At 37.8% G+C, this 18,973-nt stretch overlaps 2 protein-coding genes across 3 annotated transcripts in view; one reads left to right on the top strand and one right to left on the bottom strand.

Annotated features, from left to right (window-relative positions):
- The window catches only part of rec114 (REC114 meiotic recombination protein), a 145,854-nt gene that overhangs the window by 30,414 nt on the left and 96,467 nt on the right, over nt 1-18,973 (bottom strand). Inside the window, exons 2-3 of one of the 2 annotated variants that reach the window (XM_088992951.1) lie at nt 3,497-3,728; nt 349-472 (exon numbers count right to left, since the gene is read on the bottom strand). In XM_088992951.1, the coding sequence (XP_088849077.1) occupies nt 349-472; nt 3,497-3,594 (222 nt within the window). In that variant the 5' untranslated portion in view covers nt 3,595-3,728. The remainder of the gene's footprint in view (nt 1-348; nt 473-3,496; nt 3,729-18,973) is intronic. The other variant, XM_088992952.1, reaches the window with a different exon arrangement.
- The window catches only part of hcn4 (hyperpolarization activated cyclic nucleotide-gated potassium channel 4), a 95,272-nt gene that overhangs the window by 11,092 nt on the left and 65,207 nt on the right, over nt 1-18,973 (top strand). The gene's annotated exons all lie outside the window — the stretch shown is intronic.

The following is an 18,973-nucleotide window of genomic DNA, read 5'->3' on the forward strand; positions in this document are numbered from 1 at the left end:
TTTGGAGTGTGGGAGGAAACAGGTGAATATGCAAACTCTACAAAGGATCAGACCGGGAATGGAACCCTGCATCTCAGCACTGTGAGGCTAACGTGCTAACCAGTATTCTAACTTGTCCTTATGTTCTGATTTGATTGTTTACATTTATCCAACAAGAGGTCTCATATGACAGAAGACATTCACCCATTTTCAAAATGGTGTCTTCAAATGTACAAATAATGTACATTGTTATTAGATTTTCAATTTAACTCATTGTTTGAGTTAAATTGTTTTAAAAGAAGTTTAAGTGAGAGGTTGAGAAAATGGTTCTGTCGTGTGACAATTAAGTGACCAAACCGCTCTGCTGACCTTTTCTTTCGTCGTGCATTCCCGTTGACATGCTCTACTTCTGGCTTTTTGCCATGCATTATTTGAACGACACACATTGTTGATGCAGGAGGGGGCGAGAAGGTTGAGAAATGGCAAAACATGGCTAGGGGGAAAAAAACGAAAAGAAATTGTGAGCTTTCTGACACTTAAAGGAAAACCGACACCATTTTTTTTTTGTTTCCTAACCGACATCAGAAAAAGTTTTATAGCATCTAAAATACCCAAAACACGCAGGCTGATATTTTTAGTCAAATGCAAAACACCAATAAAAATGACTTAAAGTGTCCACGAAACTGCCACAAAATGAGCTCGAAAACGGGGGATTTTCAGATTCCCCAGTACCGCCCCCAGTTCGTGACGTCACTCCAGGACGTCTTGCCTTGCTCCAGAATCAAAACAATGGCTTCAGAGAGTTCAGATTCAAAGAAGATGCTTTCTTGTTACTCATCCAGTTATGATTATGAATCAAATAGTTCTGAAGAGGAAAGCATACATGTTTTAAATCAATTAAAGAAGTTCTTCTGTATCAGTTCGAGCCGTCTGGACTCCAATGTAGCGTCTGGACTCCAATGTAGCGCCCAGAAAATGCACAAGTTGGCGCACAAGCTCTGTTGGAAATGGCTGATTTGTCCATTGTGAATTTGTGTGAATTCACACATTCTTTATGCGTGTTAACGCAATTGGATGTGACACACAATGATTCACCATCACGTTATTCATGTAGTTTTCCTTCTAATTTCGCCATCAACACGGATCAACACCATGTTTTCAGACCAAACAAAGTACCCAAAATGCATTGGGTGTTGATTTCTCGGCCAGGGGCGTTCCAAATGTGACGTCATTAGGGAATTGTCATCAACTCGAAAACAAGACTTCCTGAATATTCAGCGCGAGTCTTAAAACGTAAAATATAGCTATATGCGGTGGAATCTTTGTAAAATGCACTCAGTAGAAGTCATTTGAAGTGATTTTACAAATTATGGACGCAACTTGTCCGGGGGTGTTGTTTGTCCTTTAACATATTCATTGTGCAGAATAAGCCACGGCTCTCTGTGAAGGAAGTGACACTACATCGTGAATGTGACAGTGAGATCACCAGCGCACTGAGAATGATGGCTATACTTTTTGATGGTTTTAAGTCTTGATCTTCTTTTCACAGAAACGTGCTTTTATCAATCTTCCACGTATTTGAATGCATAGATTGTCCCCGCATTGGATTTTCGATGGCATCTTCCCTTGCTGTTGACCTCTTCATGCACACATGGCTCGCACATACAGGTTAACCTTTTCAGCCTGAGCCTGCGTCCCAGGTGGATACTCACACCCCTTGTCTCTCTGAAATGGATTTTTTCCCACCTATCCCCTCGCCACCACTGACCCTCTTCCATCAGACCAGATGAAAAATGGTCAAGATGTGATATGACGCTTCAGGGACTTCACTTCAACCGGAGAATGTTGTATTAAAAAACCTTTAAAATTTAAAAGTGAGTCAAGAAAAAGCTTTGTTAAAGCTCAAAAGCAATTAACGGAAATTGTCCAAAACTTTAATCAGTTCTACTTGTAAGTCAAGATGTCATTTATTGTGCAAAAAGTCATTGAACGCGACAGCTCAATACCATATCACCCATTAAAAGGTTTTGCATTGTAAATCAGTGTCGCTCCACGCTAAATCATTTTAAAGAAATACTGGACATACAGTTGCTAGGATTGCTGTTGGCTGCTCAGATATCTTGTTATTACACCATCAGTTGTGGTAATGGTAGTCCCAGACACCAAATACCAAATGTTTTAGTCAACCCGAATGAGGAGTTAAGTAGGAATTAACTCATTCACTTCCAGATGACGTGCAAAAATGTGTCCACTTCAATGCCAGGGCTTTTGTCATTGTTACTCAAATTCCAGGACGCACAGAATATTGAGTTTTAGGACTACATAAATATTCAATGCAGTATAAAAAACCTTAGACTCTCTTCTTTCATCATAAAAAAAGAGTTGATTCCTAAATTAGAGCGAGTCTAGAGATATATAAGCTTGAAATGAGGGTGACTGTCCAAAATGCAAGAAATACATACATCATAGTTTATATAGCGCTTTAACAACAGCAGAAGCTGGAACAAAGGGCTAACATGGAAAAAAAGGAAATTCTGCCCCCTTGTGGAATGGTAAAAGGCACTTTATCGGCACCCCAGCAAGAAAAAACAAAGCCTGAACAAATAATAATAAATTCGGGAATGGTAGCGAATGAGTTGACTAACATAAACAATAACATACACGGCCACGAGTATGTTGTTGGTATTCACTTTACAATGGAACAATATTCATTCATTTATTCATTCATTCAGCGATTCATCTATTTTATCTATTCAACTATTTATTTATTACTTTTTTTGAATTTTAATGGAATCATTCCCTCGATCCCTGAAGGGCATTGGTCACGTCTAATTCATTCTAAATAAGGTATATGTCCTTTTTTTTTGACAAACAACCAAAATATCACAACACCTGTCCCACCCATTTTTGTTACAGACATGCAATTACTAAAATACTAATGATTGGGTCAAAATTAATGAAACAACAACACCCAACAGAAGGTCTTTTATCCTTGTGGGGGTATTGCATTGTATTTTGGACAGCAGCCCTCATTTCAAGCTCATATAACTCCAGAACCATATAATTTAGGAATTAACTCTTTTTTTTTCTGATGACAGAAGAGAGTCTAAGGTTTCTTACGCTACATTGATTGTTTATGTAGTCCTAAAACTCATATTCTGTGGGTCCTGGAATTCGAGTGACAATGAAACCCTGGCACTGGAGTTGACACATTTTTGCACATCGTCTGGCAGTGAATGAGTTAATGGTAGAAATCCATTGGACTAGTCCGCAAACCTATTGCGTCGCCCTCCTAAAATTTCAAACTGGTTCAGACGTCACTCTTGTGAAGATTTGAGCTCGAGTTACCCCATGAGGTCGCCCTCTTTGTCGAGAAACTCTGCCTGGGTCATCAATTTTCAATTGTCTGAGAGAAGGCCTAAATCCATTGGATCCAGCAAGGTGTCAGCTCCGAGACCTCTAGAGTCCAGTGTGCTGAATAAAGAAGTCCGTGTGTGTGCATGTGTGTGTGACTCACAAGAAATCCTTCCCTCGGATCAATTGTGTTTGACTTGGCCATGCCACACGCTGTGTGTCTGCTGCACTCAAACAAGTGGGCTGTATTACCACACACATGCAGCGGTAGTAGACGGCGGCTATTTTTCCTGCTCCTCTTCTATGTGGGCGGACTCTTGATTTATCTACACCATCATCACCATCATCATTGTTTGAAACATGTCCTAGTTTTTCTTCCCCTCCTCTGTCTCGCCCTGACATAGACACACACATAAACAGGTTTTAGCCATAACTGAATATTACAAGGAGAGAAAAATCATTGAGCAGTTAACACAGTAAATTGAAAGCCACATGCAATAGCATTAGCATTGATTTGGTTGATGATTCCATTCACGGTCTCCTATTTTACAATGGTGTGCGGTGTGTTAACCCTTTTGGGTATCTTGGTTATTACAATGAGCACTTATTGAAAAGCTCTTTTCTTTTTCACAGGGTGCTTGTAAAGTATCTGTGCACTGACATCTCCATGACTATGCCTGTTTCCATACAGAATAATGAAAGTATATATGTATGTCCATGTACATCGAGGAAAAGGTTTCTTCAGCTATCATCTGTACTACTTTGAAGGTGTTATACATTTAGCTGTGCATCCAAATAGCATGCATTGTCAGCGAACTGGTAACTCTGGCCCTATATATATCCCTAATGGTCAGAGGTGGCGATGCCAGACCTCTGCTCTGATGGGTTCCTGCCCTAAGGTTGGGGGAGCAGTAGACTACTCCCTGAAGCCAATCTGATTACCTCTACCTTTGTCCTGTCTAATAACCACTAATTATCTATACCTTTAGCATCACCTCATTAGCATGACTAAGCCCACGTGGTAACGAACTAAGACGTTTGTTGTAAGCATCGTCAAAATTGAACCTTAAAGGACAACCGACGTCACTTTTTTTTTAACTGACATCAGAAAAAACTTTTATAGCATCTAAAATGCCCAAAACACGCAGTATGATATTTTTATTCAAATGTAAAACACCAATAAAAATGACATAAAGTGTCCAAAATCTGCAATAAAAATGAGCTGCGAATTGGGCATTTTCAGAAAGTCCCGCCCCCGGTTTGTGACGTCACGCCAAGACGTCTTGCATTGCTAGAGAATAAAAAAAATGGCTTCAGATTCGGATAATATGCTTTCTTGTTACACATCCAGTTATGAATATGATTCAAATAGTTCTGAAGAGGAAAGCATACATGTTTGCAATCGATTAAAGAATTTATTCCGTGTCATTTTGAGGCAAACGGGCGGGGGTGAATGTCTCACCCAAAAAGAGGCAAGAAAATGGCCACCGAGCTGTGAGGAATGAATCAGCCCGTTTCCACAGGCTGATAAATTTGTTCCATGGAGCTTGGCCTCCCTCTGCTGGCGGCATTTGGATTTAACACACGGTTAAAAAAAACAGTACAGCAAAATACATTGATGTGATGGAAAGACCATACAATGTGTCTTTTTTACGATCAGGAGGCGGTCCTTTTCTGACGTCACGTGAGGACTTGTCACGAACTCAAAAACAAGACTTCCTGAATGTTCAGCGCGAGTCTTAAAACGTAAAATATAGCGATATGCGGTGGAATCTTATTAAAATACGCCCAGTAGAAGTCATTTGAAGCCATTTTACAAAGTATGGACACAACTTGTCCGGAGACGTCGGTTGTCCTTTAAATTATCATGACGATTTAGTGAAGGGTTTGGCTGTTTTACAAAAATTGCTTGTTTTACTCCTTTTTCAAACAATCTCTTTTCTTTAGCTAAGATTTTAACATCGCTGTCGTCAAATGAGTGGTTGCTAGAATTTTCGTGCAGTTGTACTGCAGATTGAGGCCCATTAGCATTGACCCTGCGATGTTGTTAAGGACTGTTTTGAGCATGTGTATGTATGTATGTATACGTATATAATAAACTACAATATTACTTTGTTTTACATTTGGCAGCCTATCTTTTGGATGCACTCATTTTTCCTCAATGGACCACTGTATACAATTCTGAAACAGGTCTATCAAGAACCTTTGCATTTTTTGCTGTCAAAAATTCTCCATCAGTCACCATGGACACAAGTGTGTCCACCCTGCAAACTGGCACATAAGTGCAAAAAAGTCCTCAAAACCAAACGGGCCAAGAGAAGACCTAGTCCACTGTTGTACTACGTATTTTACAGTACAGTAATGGAATTAGTTCCACAGAGAGTGTGTTGGTGTAGTTGTTTGTATGTTTACCTCAATCTCAAGGTGATTGTGGTTCTTGGATTTAGCATCTCCAACTTGGGTTCGATTTTTTTACTAGGTACTTATGGTCCTATGGATAGACCCCATTCACCTGCAACCGAAATGTGGCCACCAGAAAAGAGAGAAATTACTAAATTATGTTGTTGTTTTTTGATAAAATTGCACTATATTTGAGACTGACTGATTGCTCCTCATTTAGCCTCTTAGGTGAGTCTCAATCGGTCTGAGAAGTGTGATTTTGTTTTGGTCTACACTTCTTGCACTTTGACCTCAGATCACCGTTTTAGAGTGAGACGAGAACTGTTTTCGTCACAAGCACGCCATTTGCTGATTACAGTGAGTGCTGAAGATAATAGCACCATCAAGTAAAAAGGGCATGAGGTGACATGTACAATGCTTCCCGCTATCACCTACACTACATTATCTTAGCACAGTCATTAGTGTCTGGAGAAAGCCCCTTTGTAGACCTCGGCCAAATGTGCTGCACTGGGGGTATAGTGGTTGTGGTTGTTTTTAGGACATGTCTCATGCGTGTTTGCTCCTCCGCACTTGTCGTCGGCTGCCAGTGAACCTTGTGACTTAACCGAAGGACCTTTTTGGAGATAACAAGGAATGGTGATAAAAAGAGGCGCAATTACTGACAGAATGACAGACTGCAAAAGCAGAGAGCAGATATTGGCACACGCCGGTGGGATAAGAGTGTGATGATGGCGGCAACTGGACATCCCTTGTACCCTTTGTGCAGTCTTGTAACAGTAAAACCACATGGTATTGAGTATTGGGCAATCAATTGACAATTACTGCGATTTGAAAACAAACTACAGTGAGACCTCAACTTATGAAATTAACTCATTCACTGCCATTCACACATCTATTCGGGAATTGACAATATGACGTGGAGCGCCATTCCCAAATTTGTTCAGCTTTTGTTTTTTTTTCTTGTGAGGGTGCCGATAAAGTGCTGGACAGACCTCTAGCAATGCTTATCTCCTTTCACAAGGCGCCAACATTTTTTTCAATTGTTGCGCTTTCAGCTGTTGTTAAAGCGCTATATAAACCAATATGTATGTATTGCATTGTATTTTAGACAGCCACCCTCATTTCATGTTTTTATAACAACAGACCCATGTAATCTAGAAAAAAACTTTTTTTCTGATGAAAGAAGAGAGTCAAAGGTTTCTTACACTGCATTGAATGTTAATGTCGTCCTAAAACTAAATATTCTGTGGGTCCTGGAATTCAAATGGCATTGACTATAACCCTGGCACTGGAGTGGACACATTTTTGCATGTCTGGCACATATTGTATTTTTACTTTATGTATCTTAGATTTTCTTTCATAATAAGAGGCTGTTGGGAAATGTTGTAACTTGGAATTTCGTACGAAGAGGTGTTCGTAAGTACCTTAGAGGTAAAACTAGACTTGTAATACTTTTCAGCAGTTACCCGAAAAACACTGTCATTGTTTATCATCATGTTTCACACCACAATTATGTGTTGAGTGCTCACATCAGGATTTGTCATGGTAAATATTGAATTGGTTCAACACATTACAGATGCTCCCCTACTTACGAACATTCGAGTTACAAACAACGGTACATATGAACATTTTTGTAGTAAAATGTAGTATTCTCCCCAGTTGTACATGTACATATGGAGAATGCATTTTATTAAATGTTTATTTTTCAATACAAACCATTACATATTACTTATACATATTTATAAAAACCTTAAATATACTTATATAAACCCTACACATACATTCCATACAAACTATAGCACTTAATCAATTTACGAACAACCGTTCAGAGCGCATCTCGTTCGTAAGTTGGGGAGCGTCTGTATATTTTCAGACCTTTGTGCTTTTTGGAGTGGGCACACTCTTCATCATACCCGACACCATAGGATTGGGCATTTGCAGACTGTTGACTAAGACGCAGGGAATCTGTATCAGAATCAGAAAACCTTTATTCGTCCCACAATGGGGAAATGTGCAGTCCACAGCAGCAATTTTACAGGGGGGATGGGGTGGGGAGGGTGAAAGGATACAACAACAACAACAAACAAGATATTCTAAGTATAGTAAAATAAAAATGTCAACTGTATACTGTAAATGTGCAAAACCGTTTCATAAAAAAACTGTACATAGTGCAAGTATCAAGAAAGTCATATTGATATATGTAGCTGTATTGCATCAACCCATATTTACACTACAAGTGTCCAAAAATGTACCGTCATCTGCATGTACATGGGGTGCTTTACTTCTCCAGAGTTGGACAACTGTTTTTTTTTTTAATTCACATTTCCTTCATCCGTCATTGACTGATGCCGGTAGAAATAACTTTAGACAACAGTGAAGAAAAAAGCCTATGTCGAACAACGGAACGACCTATTGATAGTTATTTCAGCAGCAATGGGTAAAGCCCGTTTTAGTTTTCCTGAGCTCCCAGTGGGTTTTTAGTAAATCCCACTGTTTTTTTCCCCTCCTCCGGCAGCCTCAGGTTGGGGAGATTTGCCTCAACTTGTGATGAAATCTTCTTAGCGTAGGCTTGATAAAATGGCGCGCCTCACCTAAATATAGCCACTTGCAAGCGCAGTCCCAATGTCAGTGATGTGCTCGCGCTGTGTCTGCTGGCGCTGCTTAGCAAAGGTACCCCGGCGTTGTGACAGTTCATTGGAACGGGTGATAACAAAAATAGGATTAACCTTTTTAACCTGCATTCTTTTCCTTGCAGGATGTGTTAAATCTCAGTGCATTTGCCAAATGGCGTGTTTTAAAAAGCAGCGAGCTGCTCTTTTATGTCCAGTGTTTTTGTTGTGGTTGTTCCAGATGTTCTCCTTTTTAAGTGTGACAGCCTTTTGATAGATTTACTCTGCCCACGGCTAGAATATAGTGCGTGCAAAAAAAACACCAATTTTTATTCCCCCTCCCTCATTCTGCTCACAAGAGCCTTGCATGCCTCATTGTTATTCCTTCCCCCTAATTCATTCTTTCAAACATGGCTGCTGATTTAATGGGGCTGCTGCTGTGTCCGTTTTATTTAACCTTAATGGCAATTAACCATGAACCTTTGTTATACTGCTGTGTCAGCAATATTTTGTGACTCAGAAGTTATATCAATAGCTTACTCTAATTATGATGAAAATAATTGTGGTTACTATAATAATTATGAATAATATAATAAATATAATATAATAAATAAATAAATACATAATATAATATAATATAATGACATGACAGATCAGATAATAATGCATATTATAAATATTAATACCATATATTTTCTAATAATAATAATAATAATCAATAATAGTATTAATGATGACGATTATTATAAATTATATAGTTCACATATATAGGATAAATGAATTTTGATCAAATAAATATTAATAATTAATTAATATGAGTAATATGTTCTCGCTTTTTCTCAACAATTTTCTTGGACACATTTGATAGCCAATATTTTTTGACTTTCAGAATGCTGCAGAATATAATGGTGAAAAAAGAGAAAATATTACATGATTATATTAAAATAATACTCTTGTGGTATAGTATTTTTTGTAAGATAATGGAATGCTGGGGTGAATTATTACATTACCGATACAGTACGAGTTATTGTCAAATGTTTTTTCCTCCAATTTGAGTAACAAACACTTGCTTCGAGGACCTTTCTGTTTTGGTCAAAGACTTAAAGGACAACCGACATCACTTTTTGGTTTCTTAACTGACATCAGAAAAACGTTTTATAGCATCTAAAATACCCAAAACACGCAGTATGATATTTTTCGTCAAATGCAAAACACCAATGAAAATGACTTAAAGTGTCCAAAATCTGCAAAAAAATGAACCCAGAAGTGGCCAGTTTCAGAAGGTCCCGCCCCCTTGTTCGTGATGTCACCCCAAGACGTCTTGCCTTACTGGAGAATCAAAACAATGGCTTCAGATTCGGAGAATATGCTTTCTTGTTACTCATCCAGTTATGAATATGATTCAAATAGTTCTGAAGAAGAAAGCATACATGTTTGCAATCGATTAAAGAAGTAATTCTGTGTCATTTTGAGGCATCAGGGGTGGGAAATGTCGCACCCAAAAAAGGCAGAAAATGGTGACAAAGCCGTGTAAGGAATTAATCAGCCCGTTTCCACAGGCTGATTAATTCCTTACATGGAGCTTTGTCGCCCTCTTCTGCCTATGTATGGTCCTACATGAAGTTTTCAGACCAAAGTACAGCAAAATGCATTGACGTGATGGAAGGACTGCTACAATGTGTCTTTTTTACGGTCAGTGACGTAGGGTGAAGACTCGACACCAACTCAAAAACAAGACTTCCGGAATATTCAGTCTTAAAACGTAAAATATACCTATATGCGCTGGAATCTTTGTAAAATACGCTCAGTAGAAGTCATTTGAAGCCATTTTACAAATTATGGACACAACCTGTCCGGAGACGTCGGTTGTCCTTTAAAATGGCATTGGAATAGTAGGCCAAAAACTGATTCTGCCAGAAAACGAATATTCATTAAGTTCTGCTGACAAGTGACCCCTAATGCTAATGTAATTACTCTCATGTCCTGTAGCAAAGGCGAACAAAATATAACATTGTTTGGCTGCCATTAAAGGTGATGTCGAAATAATCTGACTTACAGCCCGGGGCAACATAACTGATGAGATTCTTGTTATGCATGTGTTAACCCAGTGTTGTCGCCCCCTTAAATTTAACATTTCCTTTGATCATGCTTGCAATTTTCCAAATTGTATCATGTTCATTTACTCTCCATGAAATATATTTCGTGCCTTGCTTCAAATCTATTCAGGCCGAAGCTTAAAATCTAGAAACCACTGATCAAGCAAAAACCAAGAATCGGGGACAATTCACGTGACATCAACATACTACAGGGTTTAATAAAAAACAATAAAAAAAAACGTTTTTTATGAACCACTGATTGACAAAGATACCATGTAAGAAATATGATTAAAATGAACTTTCTCAACAAGTTCATAGGCTGTTTGTAATAAATGGACAATAATTGCAATAATATTGACTGAAAACAGTCAAACCCGGATTGAAAAACAGGATTGCTTGTTACGAGCATGCTTTCCTTCAAGATCTGTCCACAAAAACAAAAATCCATGTTACACGTAACAATTCTCATCCATTTTGCAGTTTTGTTTGTTGATGTCAAACATAACACAGAGTGGAATTTGTTTGGATGTCACATGGCGCAACAGGCAAAGCTGTGCTGTCGTGGAAAAGAAAAAAAATGGGTGAACATGCACACATTGAAAGCAAACAAATTAATCATTTATTATGCAAAGTCACATCAGTTTCCGTCACATTCGCAGAGTGCACTGTTTTGCGGCACAGCTAATCATTCGATAAAATGGACAGAGCTTTTATAAACATTTTCCTTGTTGTGAAATGCAGAAAAGAAAAAAAATACTGGGTGTATTTTATAAAGATTCCACGGCATATAGCTATATTTTACATTTTAAGACTCATGCTGAATATTCAAGAAGTCTTGTTTTCGAGTTGATGACGATGCCTGACGTAACGTCACATCTGGAATGCCCCTGACTGAGGAAAGCGACACACAATGCATTTTGTGTACTTTGTTTGGTCTGAAAACTTCGTGTTGATGGCGAAATTAGAAGGAAAATGCATAAATAACGCAATGGTGAATCGTGTGTTGCACCAGGACTACTATTTGATACTAGTTGACACAAATTCCCAGCAGACAAATCAGCCCATTTCCAACAGAGCTTGGACGCCATCTTGTGCATTTTTTTGGGACGCAACATTGGAGTCCTGACTGCTTGAATTGATGCAGAAGGACTTCTGTAATCGATTGCAAACATTTATGCTTTCCTCTTCAGAACTATTTGAATCATATTCATAACTGGATGAGTAACAAGAAAGCATCTTCTCTGAATCTGAAGCCATTGTTTTGATTCTAGAGCAATGCAAAGACGTCACGAAGAAGGGGGCGGGACCGTCTGAAACTCGCCATTTCCGGTGTCATTTTGAAGTAGTTTTCGGACACTTCAACTCATTTTTATTGGTGTTTTGCATTTCCCAAAAAAATATCAGCCTGCATGTTCTGGGTATTTTAGATGCTATAAAACGTTTTTCTGATGTCAGTTAGTAAACAAAAAATGGTGTCGGTTGTCCTTTAAGTAAAACTAATTTAGTTCAACTGCCAAAATTAAAACGTTAGCGACATTTGTTGCATTGAAATTGTGTTTCCACCCAACATCCATTTCACAGTGGATATGTCATGACTGACCTGTAGACTTTCTAATGAAGAGTGAGTACCATAAGAAGCAAAGCTTCCGTTAAAATACTGGACAACAAGGGTTTCAAGCTCATTTTTTTTCTTGTGGGCCACATTATAGTTACGATTTCCTCTTGAGGGCCGTTATGAATTTAGGGGAGGCGTGAGAATGTTTAATCCCCTCCACATATTACATACAGAGCACACAACAAATTGATAAATGACTACGGTATTTTCCGGTGTATAAGGTGCACCCCAAAGCTTTGATTTTCTTCCAAAGATGACCCTGCGCCTTATACGCAGGTGCGCCTTATATGTGATGTAATACGAAGCCACAACAGGTCTCGCAACTACTGTCAGCAACCATCGACTCAATTTCCCCATGTAGAAGTACATGTAGAGCGTAACCCCAGCCTCTACTGTAGCGCCTTATAATGGGGTGTGCCTTATATTTGTAAAACATTTATATATTATATTATAATATTATATTAGGGAAAAAAAACAGGTCATTGAAGGTCCAATTTATAGCCCGGTGCGCCTTATATCAGAATCAGAAATGGAAATCAGAATCAGAAGGCCTTTAATACTGCCACAATGGGGAAATTTGCAATCTACAGCAGCAAAATTGAAATGGGTGGATGGATATGGGGGTGAAAAGATAAAACAAAGTATTATCTGCACAAAAGTAAATATCAGACTGAAATGTACAATTGCACACAAAAAAAGTTTAATAAGAATAACTATACATAGTGCAAAGTATAAAAAGACAGCTTAAAAAGCATATTTGATATACAGTAAAGTCTCGTTATATCGATATCGGTTATATCGATAGTACTGCTTATTACGATGCTATTTCTATGAACGCAAGGAGAAAATTTACATGCCGCAGGATCGGATATATCGATAGTCCGGCTATATCGATATTTTTTCCGACTCCCGAGAATATCGATATAACGAGACTTTACTGTATGTAACTGTATTGACTTTGCGTGAACGCTGGCGCATGTGGCTGCCGCTGCTCACCCACAGAAAAACTGATCCTGTGACTGTAAATTGACCGTGAGAGTTTTGAAAGGCACTTATAAATGAAATGTATTATTAATATTATTATAATTTGGCTGCATTATTTACAATGTGAGTCGAAAGTTTTTTCTTCCACGTGTGTTTCTTAAGAAGCCTGACATCAGTTGGTAGGAACGAGCGACGGTATCTCTCCTTCTTGCAGTGCAGGTGTAACAGTCTTTGGCTGAAGTAGCTACCCAGTGCTGTTAGGGTGGGCAGGGGGGTGGTTTGTCCATCATAGCATTTAGTTTAGCTCGTGTCCGTCAATTGCCCACCTCCTCCAGAGAGTCTTGGGAGCAGCCCAGGACAAAACTTATTGATGGAAAGGTTTTGAAAATACCCAATTCAATGGGGCTCCGCGTTCTACTCCGGTGTGCCTATCCACCGGAAAATATGATAGTTTTCAAATCTAAGGTCAAGAATAATAACTTTACTTATGACAATTTGAAATTTTGGCTCAGACTTTAGAAATCATCATGGAACTTGACATACTTGATTTACTTTTGCGGTCAGATTAATATGATGTAGCGGGCCATATCTGGCCCTCAAACCTTGACTTTGACACCCATGCTTTACTACATGCTGTAGGATTTCTCTATCCTTCAGAACGGTACTGAGGTCCCGTGCAAATGTTCCTTCTGTCTCTTTTTAAATATAGAACTACCCAAAGGCTAAAATGAGCATCCATTTCAAGCTCTTTGTGCACATTCCTCTCAGGTAAGCATGGCTGGCAGGGTGAGGAAACTGAGAGAGGCTTATCGTGTAGTCCGCGGCACTCTGACGGTGACAACATGTCCCATGTACCTTGTCTCTCTGGAGGATGGAAAAATGTCAGGGAGCCCTTCATCACTACTTGGACGTCCAAGTACTGTAACAAGTCAAATAGGAGAGAGTTGGTAGGATCATACTGCTCAGTTTGTGTCCCAAGTTTGATTGTCCCATGCTGTCTACCCCATGACTGATCTGTTCTTTTATTTCACTTCAAATGTGTTTAGAGTTTGTTTTTCTGTTTTTTTACTGTGTTTTGTTTTGAGTGACACATATTTGGATCAGCTATTCAAACAAAGGACTTGCCAATCAAAGGGGAACATTATGTTTTTTTCTTATGTATATTTTTCTGCTATTTATATTCTTAATACCTTTTTGCTATCAGGAATATATTTACTTAAAAAACACGTCATACTCTTCTTTTAGGATATGGGTCCTGAAATTAAAAAAAAAGTAAAATAACTCCCCGCAGCATCTCATCATCTTACAAAAATATTATAGAATAAGAGTATTCTTTTTGCATAATCATACATATGTTCTCTTTTTTTCACTATTATATTCTGCAGCATTCTGAATGTCAAAAAATATTGGCTGTCAAATGTATCTGACAAAAATGTCGAGAAAAATCAACGTTTTATAAATTCGTTTTTTAATCCTGATTATACAAATATTTTATTCTTGCATCTAATCTACAATCAAATTAATTCATTCACTGCCAAGCATGAATTTATTCAGGAATTGAGAATATGACGTGGAACGCCATTCCCGGGTTTATTTTGTTCTTGTTTGGGTGCTGATAAAGCGCTGGCCTGGCAATGTTTTTTCCTTCCACAAGGGGCAGCATTTCCCTTTTTTTTCTATGTTAGCACTTTATTCCAGCTTCAGCTGTTGTTAAAGCGCGACATAAACCAATTTGTATGTATTGCATTGTATTTTGAACAGCCACCCTCATTTCAAGTTCATATAACTCCAGACCTACATATTTTAGGAATTAACTCATTTTTTTCTGATGAAAGAAGAGAGTGTAAGGTTCCTTACAGTGCATTGAATGTTTATGTAGTCCTAAAACTCAATATTCTGTGGTACGTAGAATTCGAGTGAAAATGACAAAAACCCTGGCACTGGAGTGATCACATTTTTGCACTGAATGAGTTAACTGACGCATTTGTCAAAAAAATAAATACATAATAAAATGTTTAATATTCTCCTTTCTGTGTGTATTATATTTGTATCGACAATTGAAGAGGCATATTTATTTTTTGCGATAATGCATTCTTTTCTATCATGAAAGCACCAGCTGCAGAGTGCCGCAAAGTGCATGTAAAAAGAATTTAGCTTGATTTTATGTTCCAATCCTGTGATTGGAAAGTGTCCTTGAGAGTTCTGAAAGGTGCTTATAAATGAAATATATTCTTATTATTACTATTAGTGTTAATTTGATAGACAAACGCTTACATTAATCAAATTGATCTCTGACAACTGCCACCAGGTGGTAGCCTGAAGAGTAAACCGAATCTGAACATATACTAACATTACAAAACTTAAGTGCAATATTTGAACTAACAGTCAATGAATAAATAAGGCGTCTACATCCAAACAACGAATATCACAACTTTGGGGAAAAAAAATAAACAAACAAAATCCAAACTATACTTACGAATGACTATTTACAACAATAATGAAAAAAATAGATTCCCTTACATGCTGTATTTTCCTTCAAACTACAAAATACCAGTTTTGTGCCTCATGAAAAAGCAAAGAATCATTAAACAGATCACAGTTTTTCAAACAAGTGAACGCTAGAGACTCCCAAAAAGTTTTGTTGGCTTATGAACAGATGGAGATGAGATAGCGTAGCAGCTAGGCATAGCAACGAGCTTCGCCAGGGAACTACTGCTTGTAAACAGGTTGCAGTTTCGTTTTTAAATTAAATCAAAGCCTATAGGGTAACAAATAAGATACACTTCCTAGAAGTGTTGTTCTCACAGAGGTATTACAAGGAGTAAATAACAGAAGGAATTGCTCAAATTGGAATTAAGTTCTTGGGTGATTGAATACAATTTTGACAGAAGTCTTGCTAGAGCTGCGTTATAGCAAAGGGTATTCGTCTTGGAACAGCAAAATAAGAACCAATTTAATAAGTGTCTCTGAGGAAATGATACAAAATAAAACTAAACACACTTAGTTCTCAAAATGATTGATATTAATGGAACGGTGTCCGGGATGAGTAGCCTCATTTTTTTGTTGTATTCTTTTGTTTTCTTTTACCCTGTGCATGGATTTAATTCCTTACAAGTGTACCACTTTTGGATTTATAAAACAATCGTCTATGTCAAGAGTCCTGGTGAATAATAAAACACAGTAGATGGATCTGGGCTAAGTTTAGGTGGCCTGACCTCCATTAAGAGGCAAAGGCACAAGTAAGGGAAGAAAAAAAGAGATGCAGGAGCATTTCTCCACAAGCAAAACTACACACCCACGCGCGCGCGCGCACACACACACACACACACACACACACACACAAGTTTGTTTTTCTGTTTTTTTACTGTGTTTTGTTTTGAGTGACACATATTTGGATCAGCTATTCAAACAAAGGACTTGCCAATCAAAGAGGAACATTATGTTTTTTTCTTATGTATATTTTTCTGCTATTTATATTCTTAATAGCTTTTTGCTATCAGGAATATATTTACTTAAAAAACACGTCATACTCTTCTTTTAGGATATGGGTCCTGAAATTAAAAAAAAAGTAAAATAACTCCCCGCAGCATCTCATCATCTTACAAAAATATTATAGAATAAGAGTATTCTTTTTGCATAATCATACATATGTTCTCTTTTTTTCACTATTATATTCTGCAGCATTCTGAATGTCAAAAAATATTGGCTGTCAAATGTATCTGACAAAAATGTCGAGAAAAATCAACGTTTTATAAATTCGTTTTTTAATCCTGATTATACAAATATTTTATTCTTGCATCTAATCTACAATCAAATTAATTCATTCACTGCCAAGCATGAATTTATTCAGGAATTGAGAATATGACGTGGAACGCCATTCCCGGGTTTATTTTGTTCTTGTTTGGGTGCTGATAAAGCGCTGGCCTGGCAATGTTTTTTCCTTCCACAAGGGGCAGCATTTCCCTTTTTTTCTATGTTAGCACTTTATTCCAGCTTCAGCTGTTGTTAAAGCGCGACATAAACCAATTTGTATGTATTGCATTGTATTTTGAACAGCCAGCCTCATTTCAAGTTCATATAACTCCAGACCTACATATTTTAGGAATTAACTCATTTTTTTCTGATGAAAGAAGAGAGTGTAAGGTTCCTTACAGTGCATTGAATGTTTATGTAGTCCTAAAACTCAATATTCTGTGGTACCTAGAATTCGAGTGAAAATGACAAAAACCCTGGCACTGGAGTGATCACATTTTTGCACTGAATGAGTTAACTGACGCATTTGTCAAAAAAATAAATACATAATAAAATGTTTAATATTCTCCTTTCCGTGTGTATTATATTTGTATCGACAATTGAAGAGGCATATTTATTTTTGCGATAATGCATTCTTTTCTGTCATGAAAGCACCAGCTGCAGAGTGCCGCAAAGTGCATGTAAAAAGAATTTAGCTTGATTTTATGTTCCAATCCTGTGATTGGAAAGTGTCCTTGAGAGTTCTGAAAGGTGCTTATAAATTAAATCTATTCTTATTATTACTATTTGTGTTAATTTAATAGACAAACGCTTACATTAATCAAATTGATCTCTGACAACTGGCACCAGGTGGTAGCCTGAAGAGTAAACCGAATCTGAACATATACTAACATTACAAAACTTAAGTGCAATATTTGAACTAACAGTCAATGAATAAATAAGGCGGCTACATCCAAACAACGAATATCACAACTTTGGGAAAAAAAAATAAACAAACAAAATCCAAACTATACTTACGAATGACTATTTACAACAATAATGAAAAAAATAGATTCCCTTACATGCTGTATTTTCCTTCAAACTACAAAATACCAGTTTTGTGCCTCATGAAAAAGCAAAGAATCATTAAACAGATCACAGTTTTTCAAACAAGTGAACGCTAGAGACTCCCAAAAAGTTTTGTTGGCTTATGAACAGATGGAGATGAGATAGCGTAGCAGCTAGGCATAGCAACGAGCTTCGCCAGGGAACTACTGCTTGTAAACAGGTTGCAGTTTCGTTTTTAAATTAAATCAAAGCCTATAGGGTAACAAATAAGATACACTTCCTAGAAGTGTTGTTCTCACAGAGGTATTACAAGGAGTAAATAACAGAAGGAATTGCTCAAATTGGAATTAAGTTCTTGGGTGATTGAATACAATTTTGACAGAAGTCTTGCTAGAGCTGCGTTATAGCAAAGGGTATTCGTCTTGGAACAGCAAAATAAGAACCAATTTAATAAGTGTCTCTGAGGAAATGATACAAAATAAAACTAACCACACTTAGTTCTCAAAATGATTGATATTAATGGAACGGTGTCCGGGATGAGTAGCCTCATTTTTTGTTCTATTCTTTTGTTTTCTTTTACCCTGTGCATGGATTTAATTCCTTACAAGTGTACCACTTTTGGATTTATAAAACAATCGTCTATGTCAAGAGTCCCGGTGAATAATAAAACACAGTAGATGGATCTGGGCTAAGTTTAGGTGGCCTGACCTCCATTAAGAGGCAAAGGCACAAGTAAGGGAAGAAAAAAAGAGATGCAGGAGCATTTCTCCACAAGCAAAACTACACACCCACGCGCGCGCGCGCACACACACACACACACACACACACACACACACACACACACACACACACACACACACACACACACACACACACACACACACACACACACACACACACACACACACACACAAGTGATTTAGCATGGAAGGGCACCTTCCTGTGTTCTGTCATTGGAGGGGACGCAAAGTCTTTTGAGGCATTGTTCAGGTCCTTTCGAGAGGAAACCATCATTATGAGCAACGGGTACTCACAAGAATGTATACCAATCATATTCACAGCATTTAGGAAAAAATAAATACATTTTAAAATGTGTTCTATTCTAGTTATGTGAAAAGCTTTTCTTTGACACGCAC

Source organism: Hippocampus bargibanti, linkage group LG03, assembly GCF_051943395.1.
Source record: "Hippocampus bargibanti isolate YZ-2025 linkage group LG03, ASM5194339v1, whole genome shotgun sequence".
NCBI lineage: Eukaryota > Metazoa > Chordata > Actinopteri > Syngnathiformes > Syngnathidae > Hippocampus > Hippocampus bargibanti.